Below are 23,957 nucleotides of genomic sequence, written 5' to 3' on the forward strand. Positions count from 1 at the left end.
TACATTCAAACTAGGCCCTGCTGCAGACTCTGTATTCTCCGATCAATGGATATTGATCACACCATCTAACACATATGAATAGCAGAGGAGCGATGCTTGTCTGACACATGCAGCGGTTGTTTTGGTGGGAGAAAAGAAAACCAAAAAAAAAAAAAAAATCTCAGCCCTTTTACCATCTCTGGCTCAACCATCTAATTAAAATGCAGGATGTTCCTACTGTTGTTTCTTGAACTGTACATGAGGTGACACACTTCAGTTGCACTGAATAGCACTGGCCCATGACATGCTGTCAGCTGTTTTGTTTGGGTTGTCATGTCATTGCACATATGGGAAGTCCCTTATTGTGAATGATTACTACAAATTAGCTTTTTTTTTTTTCATTTTAACTTTAACTAAGATATGCAGGACCCACTGAACAAGACGATACATCAGAAGATGCGCATAGCACTGCTACAGAGGTTGAAATAATATATCATCTCTGAAAACAACCACCAGTAGTGCAGTTGATCACTTAAATAGGCTTGTGACTGACCGATATGTCGACCTGCACAGCCCTGATTAGAATCAATATCAAAATACATTTATGAATGGTTTTATATGATGGTAAATCCACACTGGTGCTTGTAAACTTGTTTATTATTCTGAGATTGAAAGGATTCGCACCAGAGACAGCGACAGGCCCTCTGACACAGTTCAGTACCTTTTTAACAGTCACCTGTTATCTTTGATCAGAGACAGAGATGGAACTGATGTAGACCCTGAAAATTAATCTCTCTCTGAACTCGGCTTATTTCATTTTTAAAGTGTTGCTAGTGACAAAGGCAAATAATCCAAATTGATGTTGGCTTTCAAAGTCCTTTGAGGTTCTCACAGCAGAATAATGATATAACTCAAGCGAACACTGATGAAAGCAGCAGAACATGAAAAGCTCATGACATAAATATTTCATATACATTTTGCATTCCCTTCTTGGTTCATTTTTATTTTTTAAATACATGAGATCATTGTAATGAGACTGATGTTGAAGTTTATTTAAGAAATCTTAGGAGGTGTCCTCCCTCTTCATTTCATTATATATGCAAATATTTCAATAAAATGTCTTTATATTTTAAAATTTGAATTGTAGCTCCTTTTGATATTATGGAAATGCAGGGCATTTGTTTGATTTTTTTTTTTTTTTTTCCACAGCCTAAATGTTACAAAAAAATGTATGTGAACTACCAACTAGTGTTGTCACATACCAAAATTTTGACTTTGATATGATACCTGACTAAAATATGTCAATACTACTACAGAACCGATGCCGCAACAAACACCTAAAACAACAGGAAAAGTAATTTAATAATGGATATGAATCATAATATAATTATTTTATTTTATCTTCGTTATTGATAAGAAGAACAAAGTTGCAAGTAACAAACAGTAGGACAGATACAAAAAACAAAGATACAAGTGAAATAAACAGTGCTTTAATTTTTTCAGCAGTAGCATTCAAGTAAGAAATAATACAGAAATTGAATAAAGTAATCAAAATGTAAAAATAAAGCACTGTGTAGTCTTCACTGTATGAATTAAATATACACTGATTCTTATTAAAGCTACTAAAGTTCTTCAGTCAAGAGCGGTGAGTGATTTTCTTTTTTACTTTTGTTGTTTGGTTAACATCACAGACAGCAGCAGGTACAGTGTATTAGGCTGCTGTCACTTTAAGACCTAATGCACAGATCCTATTGACACACATCCAATTTTCAATTCACTTAAGACTGTGTTACGTTTATATTCGCCAAGACGTGCATTTTGACATAACTGTGTGTGTATTTAACCATTCAAGTCCAATAAGTTGCGAAAGATCTGAATTCGAGATCACGTGCTGTCTGAGAGGTGGCTTTCGGTGCGCGCTTCGGGTGTGTGATAGTGCGTAAGTAGTGCATTGAGACCCGATAGGGTTTATTACCTTGCTTTGTCAAATTTATGATATCATACGATATAACACCTAAAATGGAAAGCTGACACAAAGACCTCTCAGACGGTTGGTCTCAGACATTGGTCTACTGAGAATAAATACAGCACATTATTATTTGTTCCCATCTGGGAATGAAGTATGTCAGATTCTCATTTTAGCATATTGAGTTAGGTCCATTTAAATAGCCATTCTACAGTACATAAAAGTTTTCATTTTGTTGATTGATTTATAATGCATGAAACTTTTGAGACTTCCAAAGTATAATACTTCAAGTTCGATTCACATTGAGTTATTCACATTTAAAAAAAATAATAACAGTGACTGCATTAGATAAGATTACATTACAATCTGATCAATTCTGACTGCTGATATCGACTAGAATCAGTACCACTTTTGTCATACTCTCTTATCTATTTCCATACAAGTGGAAAATTAAATCTTATTTCATGCTCGGTATTTAAGACCAAATATACTGCGAGAATGTAATAGACTGAGCGGTTAAAAATGACAAATCCCCGTTGGACACAATTATATTCACCATTGCCTTTGCAACATTAATTTTGAAGTGAGCTATATATCAGATTTTCCCAACATTATGGTCCACATATAAACGAGATATGATCAAAAATAATTCAAGGGAGTAAAAAAATGATGTAATGGATCAATTCAGTGCATATTTGCTCGCTAGACTTTTTTTCCCCTAATAAACATCTTGTGAAGTGATATGTTCACATTCATTATCTGTAAACACTATTAGAGTTGCTGAGCGTAAATGGCTGATTGCACCCCACACACCCTATACCTTAGACTGTTAAAGAGAGAAACCAGGAGTGAATCTGTTATCTATTCTACTGAAAGTAAACAACCAATCATACGGTGGCTGGCTAACCCACTCATTCTCTCCCCCTCTTCACAATGTAGAAGAAGCTCATTAAAAATCAGCTCTTTCCCTCATTCCAGAACGCTGTGTCTGCTTGCACCTGTTATTCCACCACTACATTTTTAATGAGGAAAAAATGTTTCAAGCCTACACTGAAAATGGTTTTCCATTTAACCATTCATTGCCATTTCATATAAAGTGCACATTCAAGGTGGGTGGAGGAAGCCTGTTCATTGTGATTGCTTTAGTTGTGCCTTTTTCTTAATTTATGAATTTTTGTGGCTTAAATGTTAAATGCATTAGTCTCTTTTTTGGCCAGAAGGCTTCGTTTGGCACAGCTAAGCAAGTTTGTGTTCGTCACTGATGATCGTAGTTTAAAATAACCTGGCAGTATGCGAATGCATCGATATTTGGCTGTCAGAAGAAGTGAGTTGACAAGCCGAATGGATGTGCATCTACAGAGAACCTCTGCACTGGCCCATCACGGCTCTGGTCCATCAAGAACCCTCATAGAGGTGGGAATGTCCTCGCAATTGCCAGAGCTGTATAGCATATGGTCCATAATTACGGATAATGCAGTTTAAGATGATACACCCAAATACCCCATTAAGATCTCAGCCATGATAAATCAGCATTCAGTGCACTCAAATGCAAAACATTATGCTTTATTTGGAACTCAGTTGATGCATGTTTATGCACATCTGTTTGTCACTCTCAGCCCGAATTGAGAGACTCAACAGGCTGGATTGTCCGAGGAGGAGGTCACGGGCCTGCGGGGCAGGGGAAATTGAGTGCGGTAAGATGGCTGTTGACAAAAGCGAGTGAGGGCATTGCAGCAGCATGTCTTGGCTATAGACCAGGAGTGTAGGTGGGCTTTAATTGAGTGGAGAGAAACTGGCCTTTCATCATTCTGCTCCTGGGGTCTGGGCCTTGCTGAATTGGACTTTTTATCTGGAGAGTGCAGGTGCGGTGAGTGGCATACCCAGGCTAATTTTTGGAGGCTTTGGTCCAGTTTGAGACATGAAATGGGACTTACAGCTCTTTTAACATGTCTTTTTCCTTCCAATATATGGAAAGGAACAAGTGCTACCTTACATTTCTGTCACTCTCTTGACTGTTTCTTGCAGCCCCTGGGAGTTTGGGTACAAAACACTGTGTTCTCTGAAGATCAACCTGACCTACCAAAACCGCCGAATAAAGGGCTCTTGTTCTGGGCATCCAATTACAAATACATCCATGACAGTGTTATTTTTGCCCCCTAAGACTGCTCATCCTTGATGAAGCTGGCATTTATTTGAAATGTGCTCAAAATAAGACATGCTTTTTTTTTTTTTGGAAAATGTCCAATTTAAGTGACTTGTTTTAAATCCCATTAAAGTGAATTTTGCCTCCAGCGGTAATAAGGCAGGATTAAGCCTAAAGAGCTCCGTAAATGTATGGAGGTAATATGAACTGTCAAGCCTGTATCCCCTTATAACCCCCAGCATTTGAGTCCTTCATTTCTTCCATTCACAAGCAGAGGAAGCCTTATTGACTGCTTCTAGTGTCAGATTTGCTCATTTAAAGGCGGCACTTCCCTGTGCTGTATTGTTCTCTCTCACTTTCAGAGCTGTCAGTTGGTTCCTTAGAATCGGTGAGAGTGTTATTGATGCTGAAGAGGCCAGAAGATTGAACAGTACTGACTGAAGGAATTTTTCTGGGCGTGTTTGAGATAATTTGACACCCTAATTTGCATTGAGAAATGTCTACATTTTCGCCTATTGTGTTTTATATAATTTCTGCACTGCCAGCATTTCCCATCTGCCATTGGTCTGACTACCGTAGTTGTGCCCCAAACTTTTCTAAAATTAATATATAGAAACAGCTAGTTCCAGTCCTTAATTTTGATTTTCCGAGTGCTGTTACAAAAGTACTAATACAGACCAACATCTTATGAGTGAGTCTATCCACCTTATTTTGCAAAGCGAAGTTAGCTACTTTCTGTGAATGTGCAAGACTTTTGATTTATTAGCCACTTGTAGGTTAATAACTAGAAGAACAACAAAGTAAAGTAAATATGGTAAAACTATTTATGCTACAAATCAGTGTGTTTATAATTATGGTAATACATGAAAATAATTTGGTAAGAAATACAGTTTGTAATATAAAGCAGCATAAAGAGCTTTTTTTGTACATCTAAAAACAACTGGAAGCGGATAACACTGGAAGTCTCGCATTTTCAGGTTACAAATGGCCACGCCCGCTCTGACGTTTAAAATAAGGTGGATAGGGTCATGGGCTCAACTGATTTGTTCAAAAATACAGATCATTCACTTAGGAACAAAGTAGGTGACTGTCCTCATTAAGTCAATGAATCATTCACTCAACCGATTCGTTCAAACACACTGATTCATTCTGGAATTAATGTTTGTTGATTCATAACTACAACAGTTAATTTGGCTGTGGCTTCATTTGGAATTTTGTCTAAATTAAGGCCAGTTCACCCCATGGATAACTATAACTATACATTTTTAATAATCGTTCTAAACAGAATCCCCCCAACTTTATGGAGTTTGAGCATTTAAAGCATCAGACAACATAAATGAAGAGTGCGCAATGTGCATATAATAAACAGAATCTTGAGTTGGTGTGAACGCTAATATAGTTATCGTTGTAGTTATCTTTATAGTTACACTGTAAAAAATGATTTTCCTGATTTGTTATCACAACATTTTTTCTTTTGTCAAATCAACTTAGATAATTAATGTAGTTCATATAACATAATATTTTGAGTTTCTGTTGATTAAACCAATCGCCTTCATTGTATTAACTCAAATTTTTAATTTCAATGAACTCAAAATCTTAAGGCAACCAGGTAACTTACTTTTTTTTTAAGTTAAACCAACAATTCTTTTTTACAGTGTACCGTTCTTAATGTACCTTTACTCCAGTAGTGTAAAGAGTACCTGAAAACCATACTTAAGTAAAAGTAGGGATACCTTACATCGAAAATGACTCAATTACAAGCTACAAGTGACCAATTCCAATGCCACTTGATTAAAAGTCTTAAAGTATCTGATTTGAACAGTACTTAAGTATTTTACTTGTACTAAATGTAGACTAAAAGATGCACTAGTCCTTTATTTATTTTCTAAAATTGAATTATTTTGATTAGAATTGAATAATTGCATTACTCATTACAAATGTATTGAAGTACAGAGTACATATACTTATTTAAAGATTTAGTCAAGTAGAGAGTAAAAGTTGCTAATATCTTTGATACAAAGTACAAAGAAGCCAAAAAGATACTTAAGTACAGCAACTAATCACATTTATTCAAATACTTTACACCACGCTTTAATCAATATTATCTTCTTGTTTATTAAACTGTTGTATGATACTTGAGCACTTCATTTTGTTCCAACTTGGGGCACAAGTTGGCAAACTGATTTATCATGATAAGTTAGTTGATTAAAATTGTTAAAATTACAATGTGATCTCATTGTCCATCTGTGAGCTGTCCATAATAGAGTATTACAGTGCTGCGTATCTGCTGGGCATTTGTACTAGATGGATCACTTCATCTGTTTACAATGAGTCAGGTGTCAAGAAGTCAAGCAATCTCAAATTGTTACACGTCTCATGCATCAAAGTGCACGCGGTAACCTCTTATTGTGTCTCAATAAAGATAACGGCAAAAGTCACCACAAAGCATTCACCCTCAGTTATACGTTTTCACTTAAAGGCATGAGTCAGTGACAAATACTCTTAGGGCATTCTCTCTAAGAAGTCAGCACTGTCTTTGAGTTCTGTCCTGGAGGAGCTGCCTGCCGCTTTTGGCACTACAAAAACCCTTACAGAATGGCAGGCCAGAGTTTTTTCTGTATGTGGAGAGCAAGGATATGTTCACAGTAGAGAGAGTGGGGGCTGTTAGCGAAGCTTTTGATGTTGCCGTGTGCGGTTAATCTGAAAAGCCCAGTCGGAAAAGGCCCTATGCATAAATCAGGTGGGAGGCTTGTGCTTGCCTGTCAGCTATAGCCGTGGTGTGACAGTGAAAACATAGTTTGGAAGGTTCCGATATAATACAGTATCTGTTTTTCTCTTGATTTTTTCGCTTGTGGAACACGACCGATTAGATTCAGAGTCAAAGGGAGAATGGATGTGTGGGCCCTCAGCTTCATGCACTGCCTGGGGTGTTTATGAACTGTAAGGAGTCTGCGTGATTTCCAGCAACACTGTGGAGTGATGAATATGTGGGTGTGAGGCCATTGTGAGGTCATTACCACCAGGGTCCATCCGGCTTTAATCAATTATGGAAGGCTGCTTCTCTGTGCGCCTCCAACAAGGAGTAATTTTGAGCATGCAAAACTTGTCAAAGCAAATCTCTAGTATGTGTGAAAAAAGAAAAGGCAAAATAGAGACGGCCAAACTGGAATCCCCTCAAGGTTACAAGGCATGACATGAAATTAAAGAGACAACAAGGTGGGAGGTTACACGCTGAAAGCAGGGTGCCAGGCAAAATAGTGACAAGGGCTGGCTCCTAAAATTAAATATAGTAGAATGACGTTTTTAATCGCTTGATGAATATTGTTGTTCAGTAGTGCTTCAGCTCATTGAGTGCATAACTTCTTACATCATGTAATATTTATTCTGTTTGCCGTGGGACACAAAAGGCATTTTCTCAAGATAGTCCTATGCTATGACTGACAATAGAACCATAAAATACACTGAATAATGCAACATAAATTCACAAAAGTAATCAATTTTAAATCTTTAGAATCCATACGATTGTGAGAAACAGACCCAAATACGAGCCTTTATTCTGCGATCTTCATCTCCATTCTCAGCAGCGACCTTAAAGGGTTAGTTCATCCAAAAATGAAAATTCTGTTATTAATTATTCTCATGTCGTTCCAAACCTGCAAGACCTTTATTCATCTTCAGAACACAAATTTTTGATGAAATTTTTTGAGAGCTTTCTGACCTCTGAAAGACTGCAACGTTATTACCACTTTCAAGGCTCAGAAAGGTAGTAAAGACATTGTTAAAATAGGCCACGTGGCTGCAGTGGTTCAACCTTAATGTTATGAAGCAACAAGAATACTTTTTGTGCGCAAAAACAAAACAAAAATAACGAATTTATTCAATAATTTCTTCTCTTCCTTGTCGGAGAGAGTTCCCGACAGGAGTGGGTATGATAGAGACCAGGCCATGCCAACTTTCTAGTTTTTAAATTATAGCTTTTATATCATTAGTGGCTATTTTGTTATTTTATAATGTTTTAATTTTTAGTCCCTGGCTTATTCATTACGGCAATTAGTTTTCAGTCACATGACTGGTGTGGAGACCTGGATGGCAAAATATCCAGAGAAATGCAGCATAGGCCTGTCAATTTTCCATCTGTTTCAAGGCATGAATATTTAGCTCACCGCTTGAAACAAGAAAAGACATGTGAACAAACTGCATATGGATCGTTTTGTATATTATGCTGCTAAAACAGAGCGACAACACGCTTAACCTGAAAAATGCTTCACATAGCTTAATGTATTAAAGGGTTAGTTCATCCAAAAATGATAATCCTGTAATTTATCACTCACTCTCATGTCGTTCCACACCCATAAGACCTTCGTTCATCTTCGGAACACAAATTAAGATATTTTTGATAAAATCCAATGGCTTAGTGAGGCCTCCATTGACAGCAAGATAATTAACAGTGCATGTACATCATATTCATTATCAATAAGGTGTGTACTGAATTTGGTCTTTTAACATCACTCTTTTAGTACTTAGTACAACCCTGGTAAAAGTAACAGTCGGACAAGCCTTGTTTTGCCTTCCTGGTGGGTGTTCCTATATGGTTGTGACATCATGTGAAAACTATGAATTGAAAGGTAAATACGTGTTAAGTACGATTTATGTTCCCTGATGACTTTGTGCTGTGTCACTGTCGCAGATGTTTTTGTAGCAGCAGCAATAGAGGAGCACAGTGGTACGTTCCTGCATTTTCTCTCTGCATTGTGATGTAACTGTCAAGTATGAGTGAAAAAGACAGATCCAGTTCACCCGCCAACTGCTGCTTGAACACACGCACACACGCACATGTGTATCACTTTTCATCTTCTTCTCAAGTGCCAATCAAATGCTTGTATGTCATATAAACATACACAGGTGTTATCAGGGCCTCCAAATCGAAGCTGAATTTACAGAGTGCATGTTCAGACATGCCCGATTACATTTCAGACATATGAGGGATAAAAGAGCTGTCAGTCAGCACAGAAGGGGTTGATGCGTTCTGTGGTGTTTTTGATGAGACCAATGTCCTCTGAGGGATAGTCCTGGCAGCCTTCACTCAAGGCAGGCCAAAGATGAGCTCACTTCGGATACAGGAGAGGCTCATCTGAGGATGACTGCTTCCTAGATTGTCTTAAATGCTTAAGTTGACTCTAAAATGTCTTTATGCTCTCAAAGACAACAAATTGTCGGGTTTCTGCATCCACATGTGGTCATATTTTGGATGACGTTAGAGCTGTTAGTATGATGATTCATAATATTAATATATCTTCCGTTAAAGAAAGTATGTAATTTTCCCCTCTCTATACTTTCCCCTTGTTGAAGCCATCAGCCCTCATTATTTCAACTTATTTTTTAAATAATCGCATTCTAAAGTGGAATTCCTGATGAAAAACTACAATACCCATGATTCTGCATAGAAACATCCATCAATCAGAGAATCGCGACAAAAGAACACTTTACCGCCCACCCACTCACATAAAGCACTGCGAATGACAGTTTCCCTTGTCTCTCAAACCACTTAAATATTTGTATTCACATTTTGCTATAAACTTAAAATATATTTTCTATGTAATTATATAATAAACATCTTTGATCTTTTTAGATTTATCCATCGTTTTTAATCAGTTGTGTCTTTCGCAATACTTCATGAGATTGTAGTTCTTTCCCTCATTGAGTTGTTAAAGACCTCCTGTGGTGAAAACCAAGTTTTTAATGTTGTTCATATGTCTGGTGTTTTTAATATGCTTTAAGACAAACAAAATGCAAATTTATAACACCATTGCTGAGTATTTTCTCTTTAAAACTGCAGTAAACCAAAGACAGTCTTGGTTTAAAATCGCTGGTATTACCTTGTAACAAATCACGTCAATGTGCCAGCGGGCTTTAGCATATCATTAACTGACCGTGGCGCGCAAGGGAGTCTCAAAAGAAGGTTATGCCAATATATTTTTCTGTTGATATGAAAAATCGGGTAGATTTAGCAATATGCCGGGTATATGATGCATATCCACTGACGTTCTGAGTTGTTCAAAGCATTTCTAAGGATACTGATTGTTAGAAGGCAGCTGTCTGACTCGCGAACAGTAACATGGTTTGTGTAACTCTAGCAACACATTATTAGCTGTTTGATAATGTAGTCAAGCAAACACTAATCATATTAATTACCGTCATGTGTCTGCCGTTGTAAAAAGCAAAACCATTGTGCAGCGTTTACCTCAGTAAGTTGACCGAGTGGATCTCGTTTGAGCTTGTGCGAGTGAGTGGAGGTGGGGCTAATTAGCATATTCATAGATCCGTGTATATTAAATGAGGCAAGGGTGTAGAGTTACATTCAAGCTATTTTAAGGCATTAAGAATTTTTTTTTTAAAGGAAAAAACATTTAAATATGTCATTTTGGTGATCAAAGATGAGTTTTAAGGGATAAAATTATTGACTACAGGGGGACTTTAAGTACACAGTCTTTTACCTTTGTCTGATTTTTAAATTCTTTTTTGCTTCAAATAAAGTTTGCAGCTGGTTGATTTGGTTCATGGCACTCTTAAACAAAAACATTTAAAAAAAAAAAAAACCCAATGGGAAAAATACTTTTGGAACCAAGGCCTCTGAAAAAGTGGCACGCTCTATTAAGCTAGAGGAATTCTCAAGTTTTTTAAGCTTTTAAGAAATCTTGATGATGGTGATGTGTTGTGATGATGGTCATATAAAATTAGATGGCGATGATATGTTGTGGCAATATTTCTGTTAGCCGTGGCAATATTTCTCTGCTCTGACTCATCCTTGCATCTTTTCAGCGAGGGGGAACACATTGATGTGACACAGTATTTTCCACATACTTCACGCTCACTGAGTGTACAACTCTGTTCTCTCAAAAGTGCATATCTAAAGAATTTAGAGTTGTGTTTGAATGGGTGGTTCCTTCAATTTGCATAAACTAAATTTAAAATATATATTCAAGAGGTTTCACCACTCTGTTTATTAGATGTTTATTGATTATGGACATCTAGGCCCGGTTTCACAGACAGGGCTTAGACTAAGCCAGGATTAGGCCTTAGTTCAATTAGGGTATTTAAGTAGCTTTTATAAACGTACCCTAGAAAAAAAAATGACTGGTGTGTATCTTGAGACAAAACAATGGCTCTGACATATTTTAAGATATGTCAGTGCAAGTTCCTTTCAGTTAAAACAGCTCAAACATGCATTTTAGTCTAGGACTAGTTTAAGCTTTGTCTGTGAAACCAGGGGCTAATGTCTCAGTACACCATTTCCTTTGCCAAGACAGCAAAAACAGACTAATGCCCGGTACACATTGTACGATTTTGGGCTGTCCCAGATGAAAGATGCCCAGTCGTGAAGTAACGGCTGATCGTCATGATCTTGCGACCAAAGATTGCCCGCTATAATTTTCTGAGTGTCAGAAATTTAGCATGATCATCTCAGTGTGTTTGCTGCTACAACCTACTTCTACTGACTGGCCAATAAAAGTGCAACATGAAATGGCGTATTGATCAACGCGTCATGGCACAAAAAAATGAAAGGGATAGTTCACCCAGAAATGAAAATTCTGTCATCATTTACTCGCCCTCAAGTAGTTCCAAACCTGTATGAATTTCTTTCTTTTGTTGAACACAAAGGAAGATATTTGGAAGAATGTCAGTAACCAAACAGATCTTGTCCCCTATTTACTACCATAGTAGAAAAAAAAATACTATGGCAGTCAATGGGGGGGCGAGATCTGTTTGGTTACTGACATTCTTCCAAATATCTTCCTTTGTGTTCAACAAAAGAAAGAAATTTATACAGGAACTACTTGAGGGCGAGTAAATGATGACAGAATTTTCATTTTTGGGTGAACCATCCCTTTAAAACTAAAGCTCCATTTGCAAAATTGGCATGCCAAGTTTGCCTCTTTTCCCTAGACCGTGTCCATATTCTCTTCTTTCGCTTCTTCCTCTTTTTTTCAGCACATAAAAAACACAATTGCCAAAGTGCGATTAATCTTGCTCTATTTGTTTACCACTAGCACATGCTAATGACTTTTTATTCTTCTGTATTACTAACTTGCGTCATAGCCTACGATTCAATAGGTGTCATCATCGTACAGTACACACATGTTGTACCCAAGTTTATTAGATCCATGTCGCACAGTGTGATTTGTAATGATCTTATAGGACTTCCGAAATCGCACAGTCTGTAGCAGGTATTAAATAATGCAGATATCAGGAAGTCAATAACAAGGTCCATCACCATGATGTTGCAGTTAAGCAAGCAGTGCAGCAGTAAGTTTAAAGCGACTGGTTTTGACGAGGTTATATCATATCAGCGGCACATATTCATAAAGTCAAATAATAGTTCTCTATGTGTTTTTCATTTTAATTGAAGTAATAGATTTAGCCATAGTGTATTTCATCAAGACCTTTAAAAGTGGTTGGTATATAAATTTCTAAAGTGTACCTATTAAAAAATTGTGTAAACTTATATTTAATAAAAATGTCATTTCTTTTAAAATAGTCTACACTTCAGGAGTGATAAAGCGCATGTATTGCCACTTGACATTTGCTGTAGAAAAATAATAATTTATTGCACCGTTTTAGCTGACAAAGCCAAATTTAATCAATATGCGATTTCACCTCCTGTTTACACCTACAACTGCAAAGATAAATGACTGTTGATGACACTAATAAGCTTGTGAACTTTACAAAAAAGGTTGTTATTATTATTAGTCAGGGTGCTGAAAGTGTTATGAGCACCAAGTGTATAATTATCTTAAAGCAACTGCCTCTTTTATAAGAACACGTGGGAATATCATGGAATATCACAGCAAATAGATGTATTTTAGCAGCCGGAGCCTGTCTTTTTTTTTGATAGTTGCTCCTCAGAGATGCATCGCTCTCCTCTAACTGTCTCCTTCTCTTTTGTCTTTGCTTCATCCTTCTCACATTTCACCAGGAAGTGGAGGTCAGTAGTGCTGTATCATGACTTTGCTTGTGTTTGATGTCTCTTTTAAATTGCTTAATCTAATATTCTCCATCAAAGCCGTAACCTACTTTTTATCCAGTCTAAGTTGCTTATGCATCTTTGCTTGACAATTCATTCATGCTTTCACCTTATTTGTCTTGTTTATCTCTGAGAATTTTTCCATCTGTCTTTTTTCCATTAGCGCTTTTCCACTGCTTTTCACTATTAAAACATCTTAGTATTGTACGTTTAAGCTTGGTTAATGATAGATGCACTGTGATAGAAGTATTATTTTTGACTAAAGGCTTAAAGTTTATTTTATGCAGCACATTTGACTGTTTGACTTCTTTGTTTCTGTCAGGATGATTACATCAGATCATGGGATGAAAATCAAGGCTCGAATGAAAGTAAGTCATCTTTAATATTACTAATAGCATCACATTATTACATTTTATGGAGTGGTCTTTTAGCCATTCAATTTAAGTGCCCAAATTGCATGACGTGCCATCAATAGCCTAGTTTATTTTTAAATGGAGCAGCATTTTACATTAGGATAAATGTTCAGAGTAGATTTGAATTCATAGCATTCATTGAGGAATTAATGCTAGTTTTATGTTTTGTTTCTGTGTAAATAAAGTTTGCCATTTTCGTACTCTGCATGCATCTTGTTTCAGAATGCATATAATTCAGGGCGAGAAGTTTAATCACAATTCAGTATGCAAATAGATGTAAGAAAGAGCATTCATATGCAAATATTACAATGGTGCCATTGCTGTTTGGTCATTCTGTCAACCAAATTTCGGAAACTTCCCCGGCTCAAATTTTTGATTTTATTAATATTTTTTTTCTGTAGAAAGACAAACATAAATAGTGATGAAAGCCAAAGTATTAAAGCTACAATATGTATTTTTTTAGTTGCTAGAGGTCGCCTATTCAAAACAAAGGCGTAGCTTGATGACGCTGAGTTTGAGCGTGGAATCTTGGGAAATGTCGTCTTCACCTTACAGCCAGTGGAAAAGAATCGGGACGGGACTCGAGCAGAAATCATGTTCATGGATGAGATTATTAACGTTACTGTAGTATGAAGCAGCGTGAGGCTGAGTGCTGTTGGAGCTGAACGAGGCCACTGGAGAGATTGATAATGAGAGAAGAATGCGACACACGCCTCGAGAGCAGCGGAACTTTTATTATGGCGCAGTCGCCGGCGCCGTTTCTTCCGCTCAAGCGTATTTATCATATTAGATACATTTGACTGTGTTGAAAATGATGTTATAACGTTACTCTGTGCGTTCGCTCGGCGGCTGCTGTGATCTAGATCGATTTTAGAATATCATAATAATAAATTCTGGATGGCTTGTGTTGATAAATGGCATGCAATTAATTTTAAAACGTATTGTATGATGGAGAAAATGCTGTAATACTTAGCTACTTGACAAAATAGTGTTTTTCTCTGAGGCATGGTAAAAGCATGGTACTCGGAAAAATCAAGAAAACTAGATTTAAACAATGACTAAACGTGTTGAGCTATATAACAATAATTTGTTTTCTGTCTATAAATGTAAGCAAACAGTTGTTCCCTTGTCTAATAAAACATGTCATATATTAAAGCGTCTTTAGTGTTTCCATGGTTTCTACAAAATAAAACCGGAAACCGAGGGTAATGCGGATATGACGCCATTGACAGGCCACATCGCGATTTTCTCACGATTTACAAAGAGTTGGAAACATTTGGGATATTGTAAGTACTCAACTGAACAAAATATATAACACTGGTCTAGTGGTTTTTGGATATTTTACTGCAAAAATCTTACATATTGTAGCGTGAAATGTCACAGATGTATATTTACTGAGTAATACACATATTTTTTAGAGGGGTGGTCAAAATTACTATTTTTACCTGAGATTTGGAGCCAATTTACAAGCATGTAAAAATGACTTTAGAAAGATGGCAGCATCATTATTTTATTTTTTACACAGAGATTTGTAGGTCTATTAGTAAAATCTGTTGACTTTAGCAATCTTTGTTTCATTATGAAGATTCCAAAAGAAAAGTTTATTAAGAATGAGAATCTAGAAGGATATTAAGATATCTTGAATACTTTTAGAGTTACAGGCATGACAACTTTAGAAAAAGAATATTTATGGCACTCTGACAGGTATGTTCTATGCAATCGAGCTGATTCCTCTTTAAAAGACAGCTGTATATCAGCTGTATGCAAAGTGACCCACATTTGGTTTTTGAACTCTGAAAATGTGTACAATTTACCAATTTACTCATGGAGCCGCATTAAGATCTCCATATCTCTGGGACTGAACCATCGAGGGCCTTTAAAATGAAGATACCAAAAGGAAAGTTTGTTAAGAACCAGAATCTAAAAGGATATTAAGATATCTTTAATACAAGCTTGAGTTACAGGCATGCAAACTTGAGTCAAAAAACACAAGAAGTGCTTTTTGACATTTTTGAACTGTCACTGTTGGCATATAATGAAAGAAAGATTGCTAAAGTCAACAGATTTTACTAATAGACCTACCAATCTCTGTGCAAAAATACAATAATGATGCTGCCATCTTATATTTGTCTTTCTACAGAAAAAATATTAACAAAATACAAAATTTGAGTCGGGGACCTCTGGTTGAGTTGACACAGAATGACCCTGTTAGATTTTGAATAGATTTGAACACTTAGCAAGTTTCAAACTTTAGATTTCCAAACTTTATAAATCTACTTAAAAAAAAAAAAAAAAGTATGAAGTTTTGAAAAAATCTTGAATTGTCTAGATTGAATTGTCTGATTTCATACTGCATTTTAGCTTTTTGGTCTGAATTAACTCAGTCAGAAATGTAATATGTATTGTTTTAAAACAAATCCCTAACAGTGTCGTGCAAGCACTGTAATTATTATTCAATGGTGCGGTTAGTGTTGACCGTGGTCTGCGTATGTTTGTCACAGCAGACAGCCCTACTTTTCTTCCTTTCTGCCAAACACTAATTGCTTACACAAGAGATGAGGTCATCTCCTCGCTGTGCTGGAGTGGAGAGACTGCCCGGGCACATTTGAACATTATGTCTTGATTTTTCAGTTGAAGTGAAGTCCTCAGAATGGAGGAGTCCATTAGCAAATATCTCAGGATGTAATTAATGGATAATTGCTAGTTCCACAGAAGACCCAGTAAGAGCCCCGGAGGCTTGATTTAGCACTGACTGACACTGGCTTTGTTCCTTCAAAGCACAAATCCACTTAAGCTTCATATGTCCAAGAACTGAGGTCCATGAACCCGATGGTCCTTTTTTTTGGGCTACTTGTGCAGCCTTAACTACACCCACCTCAGATCTTTTGTTTGAAACTCATTAATTGAACTCATTCTCTGTGACAGTTAGGGAATTATTGTCAGATCCATTTGCCGAAGGTTAGAGAGCAACATAAAATGCTAAATGATATTTAAGAGTTTGTATTTGTGCTGTTATTGATTTGAACACTTATAAACCAAACCCAACAAAATGTATTAATCACATATATAAGTGGGCCATACGCTGAAATGATGATAAAAAAAATTGTAGAAAAACTGAAAAGTAAATTTACAGACATTTTCTTTATCTCTAAAACACATGCAATGCGTATTTACGAATAAAACCTGTGAAAAATCTAAATGAAAAATGCCTTCATATTAACAGTACATTGGAATGTACACAAGTATTTGCTCTCATAATCATCATTTTTAAATGGATTAAATAGAACCTATTCATCTTAACGCATTGAACGCATTTTGTCTTCTTTTATGAGATAATTAATGAGGCAGTGGTAAAAGACATTTGTCTCAGCCCTTCATGCCCCAAGAAATATGATGTTTCCACTTAAAAGCAGCCAATGCGGGCATCAGTCCAATTCAGATCCTTTTTCTTTCAAAGAGAAAAACAAGGAACAGCTCAACTCATCTTCTAGTGTCACAATCCCTTGTATTATGTAAAGAGTTGCAGTTTGAAGGGATTTTAAAAGTAAAAAGAAATCCATTTGAAGTATTTTAAAGAGATTGTTCTGCCTAACCAGTTTAAGAGTGTTAATGCACCCTTTTTGTGGAACGATAAGAATTATATTATATAAATCTGCAGTGTAGAAGAAATGTTGAATAGTAACAATTATTTACTTTATGTTTGCGTTTAATTGGCCTTGTAAGATGTTATTTATAGTCTGGTTTTTCACGAGCATCTGCTCTCCATGTTTAGATTTTCAGGCGGCAGACAGCTAACAGATACCAAAGCAGCCGAAATTCCCAAAGAGCCTTATTTACACTACCTTCTTTGAAGGTGGCACTGGTCCTTACCTTTTTAATGAGGAACAAATTTGCATTTTACAAGTTATCAACACAGCGGTTGTCACACAACTTCAGGACAAATCTATGATGTATCTATGGTGATGGTAGTTTTTCTCAAAACACCAGTGATGATGTTTGCTCATGTCTTTTTACTATTTAGAAAAAACCCTGCCTTGCTTATTTGAGTAAAAAAATAAAAAAGTCAAAAATTTTATTGTGGATACGGGCTTCCTTATTTTACATATGCACATGCACAACACATACGCTAAAAAGTTTGGGGTCTGTAAGGTTTTTTTTTTTTAAGTTTTTGTTTTTTTGGCGCACAAGAGTATTCTCGTCGCTTTATAATATTAAGGTAGAACTACTGAACTCGCATGAACGGTTTTAAATATGTGTTTAGCTTTATGGATCTTGAGAGAGGAAATGTCATTGCTGTGAATGCAGGCCTCACTGAGCCATCGGATTTAATCAAAAATAGCCTATCTTAATTTGTGCTCCGAAGATGAATGAAGGGCTTACTGGTGTGGAACGACATGAGGGTGAGTAATAAATGACATTATTTTCATTTTTGGGTGAACTAACCCTCTAAAGAGCGCGTTAGTAATATGCGCCTATATGCGGGTGAACAACGCGCGTGCATTCTGCTTATTATACACACAGGGAAGCGCAGCAGCAGCACACAAACATGCCAAATATTAAAAATAAAAGGATTACAATATAAAAGCTTATTATTGTGTGCATAAAAATAAAAATGCTTTGGTGGAATCCGGCTTTTCCCATAGATGGTCACGAGCAGATCCGTTTCCATAGACGCGTTCAGTATTCCGCTTTGAAATTCTGCCTTGTAAATAGCGAATACGCCATGGCGCGAGCGCAACTGGCTTTTAAAGGGAATGGGAGACGAGACTCTGGATGGTTTATTTCACGTTACACCTAAAACACACCCATGACTCATTAAGAGAATAGGGACAACCTCTTTAGACAATGCGCCGGGCGCGCAGACCATTTTTCCCGTCCTTAAACTAGCAAAAGTGGATTCGGACATGCCCTAAGTGCACTTGCGCCGTGCGCTTTAGACCATGCGCTTAGATCGTTAAAATAGGGCCCTTGGTCTCTTATGCTTACCAAAACTACACTAAAACAGTAATATTGTCCTACATTATTACAATTTAAAATGTGTGATTATATTTAAATACATTTTCAAGTTCAAGTACTTTATTGTCATTGTCTAACACAACGAAATTTATCTTGTGCCAACCCCAAAGTGCATTAAGAAGACAATACTAATGACTAACAACATCTACTAAAATACAATCGCTAAAAACATGAAATAGTTACTAATAAATAGTTAAATAATTGACATCAATAAATAATGCTATAAAAATAGACTTTAGTGTTAAGACAAGTAATTTAAAGTATAGCAGCATAAATATTATTGTTGAACTTATTGAGCAGTAACTTATTTTACATGGTCAGGGAGATATCAGAGTTCAACAGAGTTATTGCTGTGGGGAAAAACTGTTTTTTAGTCTGTTTGTGCATACACGGATTGATTGAAAGTGCCTTCCAGATGGGAGGAGCTGAAACAAATTGTGACAAGGATGAGTGTCCTTAATGATGTTATTGGCCCTTTTCAAACAGCGAGTTTTATAAAGAAGTTCAAGAGATGGTAGATCAGTGCCAACAATGTCCTGTGCTGTTTTCACAACCTGCTGCAGGGCTTTTTTGGCAGCTTTAGTACAGCTGCCATACCAGGCTGTCATACAGTTAGTCAAGATGCTCTCTGTGGTACATCTGTAGAAGTTGACTAACAGCTTCTGAGGAAGGTTAGCTCTCCTTAGCTTTCTCAAGAAGTAAAGGCGTTGTTATGCTTTGCCTATTAAACATGCAGTATTATCACCCCAGGAGAGATCCTCTGTAATGGTAACTCCCAGGAACTTGTGGCTGGGGATTCTCTCTATAACCTCATCTTTAATATTCACAGGACTGTGGGTGATCTTTTTAGTGGTCCTAAAATCCACAATAATTTCTTTGGTCTTTTTGATGTTTAAGACCAGGTTGTTGATGTCACACCACGCTGTCAGGTTCTGAACCTGCAACTTCATTATTGTTTGATATAAGCCCAATGACAGTCGTATCATCTGCAAATTTAACTAGAATGTTCGATTCATGGATAGCTTGACAGTCATGGGTGAAAAGTGCATAAAGAAGGGGGCTCAGCACACATCCTTGTGGCACACCAGTACTCAAAGTTAAGGTAGAGGATGTATGCTTGTCCAACTGCACTGACTGATGGCGGTTGGTAAGAAAATCCAGTAACCAGCTACATATGGAGGGGGTTAGTCCTAATACATGAAGTTTGTTGATTAGTTGACTTGGTACGATGGTGTTAAACGCCAAACTGTAATCAACAAAGAGCATCCTGACATAAGTGTTGGACATTTCCAGATGTGAAAGGGCAGCATGCATGGCTGTACAGATGGCATCCTCAGTCAATCTATTTGCCCGGTAGGCAAACTGATGTTTATCTAGATCAACTGGTACAGAGTCTTTGATGTGAGTGATTACTAGCCTTTCAAAACATTTTGCAATGACAGGAGTGAGAACAATCGGTCGATAATCGTTGAGACATGTTACCATGTTTTTTTCTGGAACAGGCACAATGGTTGTGGTTTTTAGGCACGTAGGAACTTTACATAAGGAGACGGAGAGGCTGAAAATGTTTGTAAACACCTCTGCCAGTTGGTAAGCGCAGGCCTGTAACACACGTCCATGCACACCATCAGGGCCAGCTGCTTTCCTTATGTTGATGTTGTTAAGCGCCCGCCGTACCTCCTGTGTATGAAGAACAAGGGGATGTGAATTTCCTGTCAAAAAATAAAATATAATGTATTCCTGTAATGGCAAAGCTGAATTTTCAGCATCATTATTCCAGTCTTCAGTGTCACATAATCTTTCAGAAATTATTATAATATGCCGATTTGGTGCTTAAGAAACATTTCTTATTATTATCAATGTTGAAAACAGTTGTGCTGCTTAATATTTTCATGTCTTTAGGCCATGTGTCCACTAAAGCGTTTTTTTCCTGAGACTAGCATATTTTTCCCATTGTTTTCAATGGGAGCGCCGCGTTTTTAAAACGCCAGCAGCGTGACGAGCGCTGAGCTTCTTCTTCTTTTTTTTACGCTAAGCATTTTTTCAGAATGTTCAACTTTAGGTAAAATGCAGCGCTCATCACTGTCACTTTTTACCCAGCCGTCCAATCACAGTGAAGGAGGGGTGGGACAGGTAACCTGATTTTAGCCCTCTGATTTGAACGCTCTGATTTAAGGGGCATGTCTGCTGTGAGACTTCAGTGTAAATGCCCACTGCTGTGATTGGCTAACATCTTTGCATATGGAAATAGCTAAGTATTACATGTGGAATTCTCTCAAAAACCTTAACACGTTTTTACTATTATAGTTCTCAAGGTTTACTAATTGTGAAAAGTGTTGATTATAGCATTTTATTTAGACTTATCACTGAAGTTTGAAGCATGTAGCTGATCACAGACATGTTGAGTGCATGAATGCAGTGATCTCGTCATTGTAACTCGATTTCTGTACGCTAACGAATGCTTTCATCATAACTAACAGTGCAAACACAATGTTAATAAGAGATTCATTGATTCTAACGGGAGTTTTGGCCAGAATCCAGAACACTTGCGCTGTTTGATTGACAGTTCCAGCGATTGTAAAGGAAGCGTTCATTGATCGCTTTTCTACATTATAATATAATCACAGTTTAAATAACAGATTATTTTCATCCTACCAAGAGAAACATTGTGAAGTTGACCATTAGTCACTGGTTTGATTTACTGACAATAAATGATTTTGAGACAAAAACATCTACATGAATCATTACATATCAGAAATCACTGGTCGCTGGTGATTTTGGTTAGACACATATTATGTACACATAATCCGTACATATCCGTACGATCTGTAACAAAGCAATAGTGACACAGTAAAATCTTTTTACTCACACAAGTGTGTCCTGTCAGTTCCAATATAGAAGGCACAGCATCGTTTTTTAATTTCAGGCTCTCTGCAAATCCAATGCAGCTACTGTGTTTTTCCACAACCTGGCACTGCACAACATTTTACACTCTTCAGAGGCATGTTTATCGCTTAGTTGCTGGATCCAGTGTTAGTGTCACGTCTGTTTTTTACCTACTACTACTTGTTGTGCTCGAATCAGTGGGCGGGCTACTGAACGTTAGGGCTCGTGATGTCACCAGCTTGTTGTAGTCCCTACCAGCCTATTGTTGTAGTCCTTTAAAATCTCCCTTTCCTGATTTTTATCTCAAGGTGAAACATTCACGGCAACACGTCTTCCTGCATATCTATCTCTAATCATCTGTGTCTGATATATGATGTTATGATTTCATATGAGCTGCACACATCCAGTACAATGCATGTGCATTAATAGGTCAAAAAAGTGTTGCCAGTATATGTGGACAAATTTATCACAAGCAGATGTTTTTTTTTTAGTTCAGTTCATGTTCCCAGTGTGTGTACCTGTGAAAAGAGCATCTCAGCAGTCTGTTGAGTCATCCTGTATGTGAATTAATAGACCGTCAAGTGGATACAAAGCTTCAGTTCATTAAAAAGAAATGGAGATGTCTTTATTTAATCTGCGTGCGTGTTTTATTTATCAGCGTGGTTGCATTTTCTCTTTCCTGTGTACACAGCGTGTATCGTGTCCTTATCTCCGTGAACCTTTCCTCGCGAGTTGATCTGATATGCTCAGCGTTAAGTGGCTCTGGCTGCTGATGTATATTAGCTGCATTAGCTCAGGCACTGGCTGGGCTTGATATTGAGTCAGTAGCTCCTTACTTCCACTCTGCGATTGTAATGATCACATTAAATACGGTCCTATGTGTAAACAAAGGATGAGAGGAACGATGCGGCGGTGACTGGATGAGATTCCTCGGCTCTCTAAGCCGGATTTGGCATCACTTACACATGGAGACTTTCATAATATGTTTTAAAGGGACAAGCTCACTGGGCCACTGCTCATAAGAAATATTTAATGTTGAAGAGAGTGTTGATAATGGATATATACAGAGAGAGTTCTTTGTTTCCTTTTTTTTTTTACTGATATGAGCAGCTAATCAGTCTCTGGAGTTGGGCTGTTGCTATAGCAACATTATCATTCTTGTGTTCTCTTTAATCTGCTTGAGCCTGTTGTGATAACGTGAGGCTTACTGATCAACCTTGTGCCGTTGTGTATAGATCGCAAAAATCGATCAATCTTGAAATATTGTTTATGAATGCTTACGGAAGAACATAAAATAACATTCTCTGTCTAAGGTAAAGCTGCTGTAGCATAGAGAGTTTGCAGATGGCATGGGCAGGCGCTTTTGAATTTGAGTGATGCTAATTTTTGATTTACTGTTTTTCTTTTGCATCATTTTTCATCATAAATCAAAGGATGCTTGTCATGGTATGTTTCCTTTGGTGTAAACAAGGGCTTGACTGGGGATTCATGATGGAATTTCAGAGGGTTTGTTAGTTGTAATAGAGATGACAATGCCAAATTATATTAATAAAATAAAATGAAAATAAGCATTAAAAAAAAAAAAAAAAAAATCTGTCATCATTTATGTTCAGGTTGTGGTGGCAGCATTTAATAAAATGTGTAAAATAATAAAAAAAAGACTAAACTTAAAAGTAAATTAGATAAATTAAATATAAATAATTTTTAAAAAACTGACTACATAGCAGATTATTGGGGTACATCTCTCGCCCTTGCAGATGTGGACACCACTAAAGATCCCTGCCAGAAGGTGAAATGCAGCCGACATAAGGTGTGTGTCGCCCAGGGCTACCAGCGCGCTGTGTGCGTCAACCGCAAGAAGCTGGAGCACAGGTGAGCCTTTCAGCTACAGGACTCTCTCTTCATGCACATAACAATAATACATGACAGGATAGTGTTTGTTTTTTGAGAGTATGAATCAAAGAATCTTGGTGCCATGCTAAGGCACTGTGCTGTGTGCAACTGTTTAAACTAGCTTTTCATTACTCAGAACTTCATAACATGAAGAATCAAATTTCTGAGCCTTTAGGGTCCAGATGATTGGCTCAAAACAACCAGAACTGAGTGCTCATGAGTAAATATGGCTGTTTAGAAAGAAGTATTAAAGGCACAAAAAAGAGAGAGGGTCTAAAAAACCCTTGATTAACGTTTTAATCAAGAACCCCATGGAAAATTAAAGCATTAAAAAGTTTTTACACAAAATTCCACAAGTGTTCACGCAAAATAATTGTTAGGAGAAAGTCATATTCTGACAGAGGTGAAATAAGATCAATTTAATAAAGCAGCCATGACTGTTTTGGTGCAAAAAAATAAAATACTGATTAACATTTTAATTTAACCCTATAAGGAAAATTTAACAATTTAAAATGCCCTTTAAAAAACCCTGTTGTGTTAGAAAATATGTTCACTCACTTGTGAGGGGAAAGTCACATAAAAGAAAAGCAATTTAATAAAACAGCAATGTGTTGTCTGATGGCACTTTGTGAGGTACAC

At 37.0% G+C, this 23,957-nt stretch overlaps 1 protein-coding gene across 1 annotated transcript in view; it reads left to right on the forward strand.

Moving 5' to 3' along the window:
- spock2 (SPARC (osteonectin), cwcv and kazal like domains proteoglycan 2) overlaps nucleotides 1-23,957 on the forward strand; it is a 43,334-nt gene that overhangs the window by 1,385 nt on the left and 17,992 nt on the right. Inside the window, exons 2-3 of the mRNA XM_051917989.1 lie at nucleotides 13,433-13,478; nucleotides 23,183-23,297. Coding sequence (XP_051773949.1) covers nucleotides 13,433-13,478; nucleotides 23,183-23,297 — 161 coding nt within the window. The remainder of the gene's footprint in view (nucleotides 1-13,432; nucleotides 13,479-23,182; nucleotides 23,298-23,957) is intronic.

This window comes from Ctenopharyngodon idella, chromosome 13, assembly GCF_019924925.1.
Source record: "Ctenopharyngodon idella isolate HZGC_01 chromosome 13, HZGC01, whole genome shotgun sequence".
NCBI classification, from domain to species: domain Eukaryota; kingdom Metazoa; phylum Chordata; class Actinopteri; order Cypriniformes; family Xenocyprididae; genus Ctenopharyngodon; species Ctenopharyngodon idella.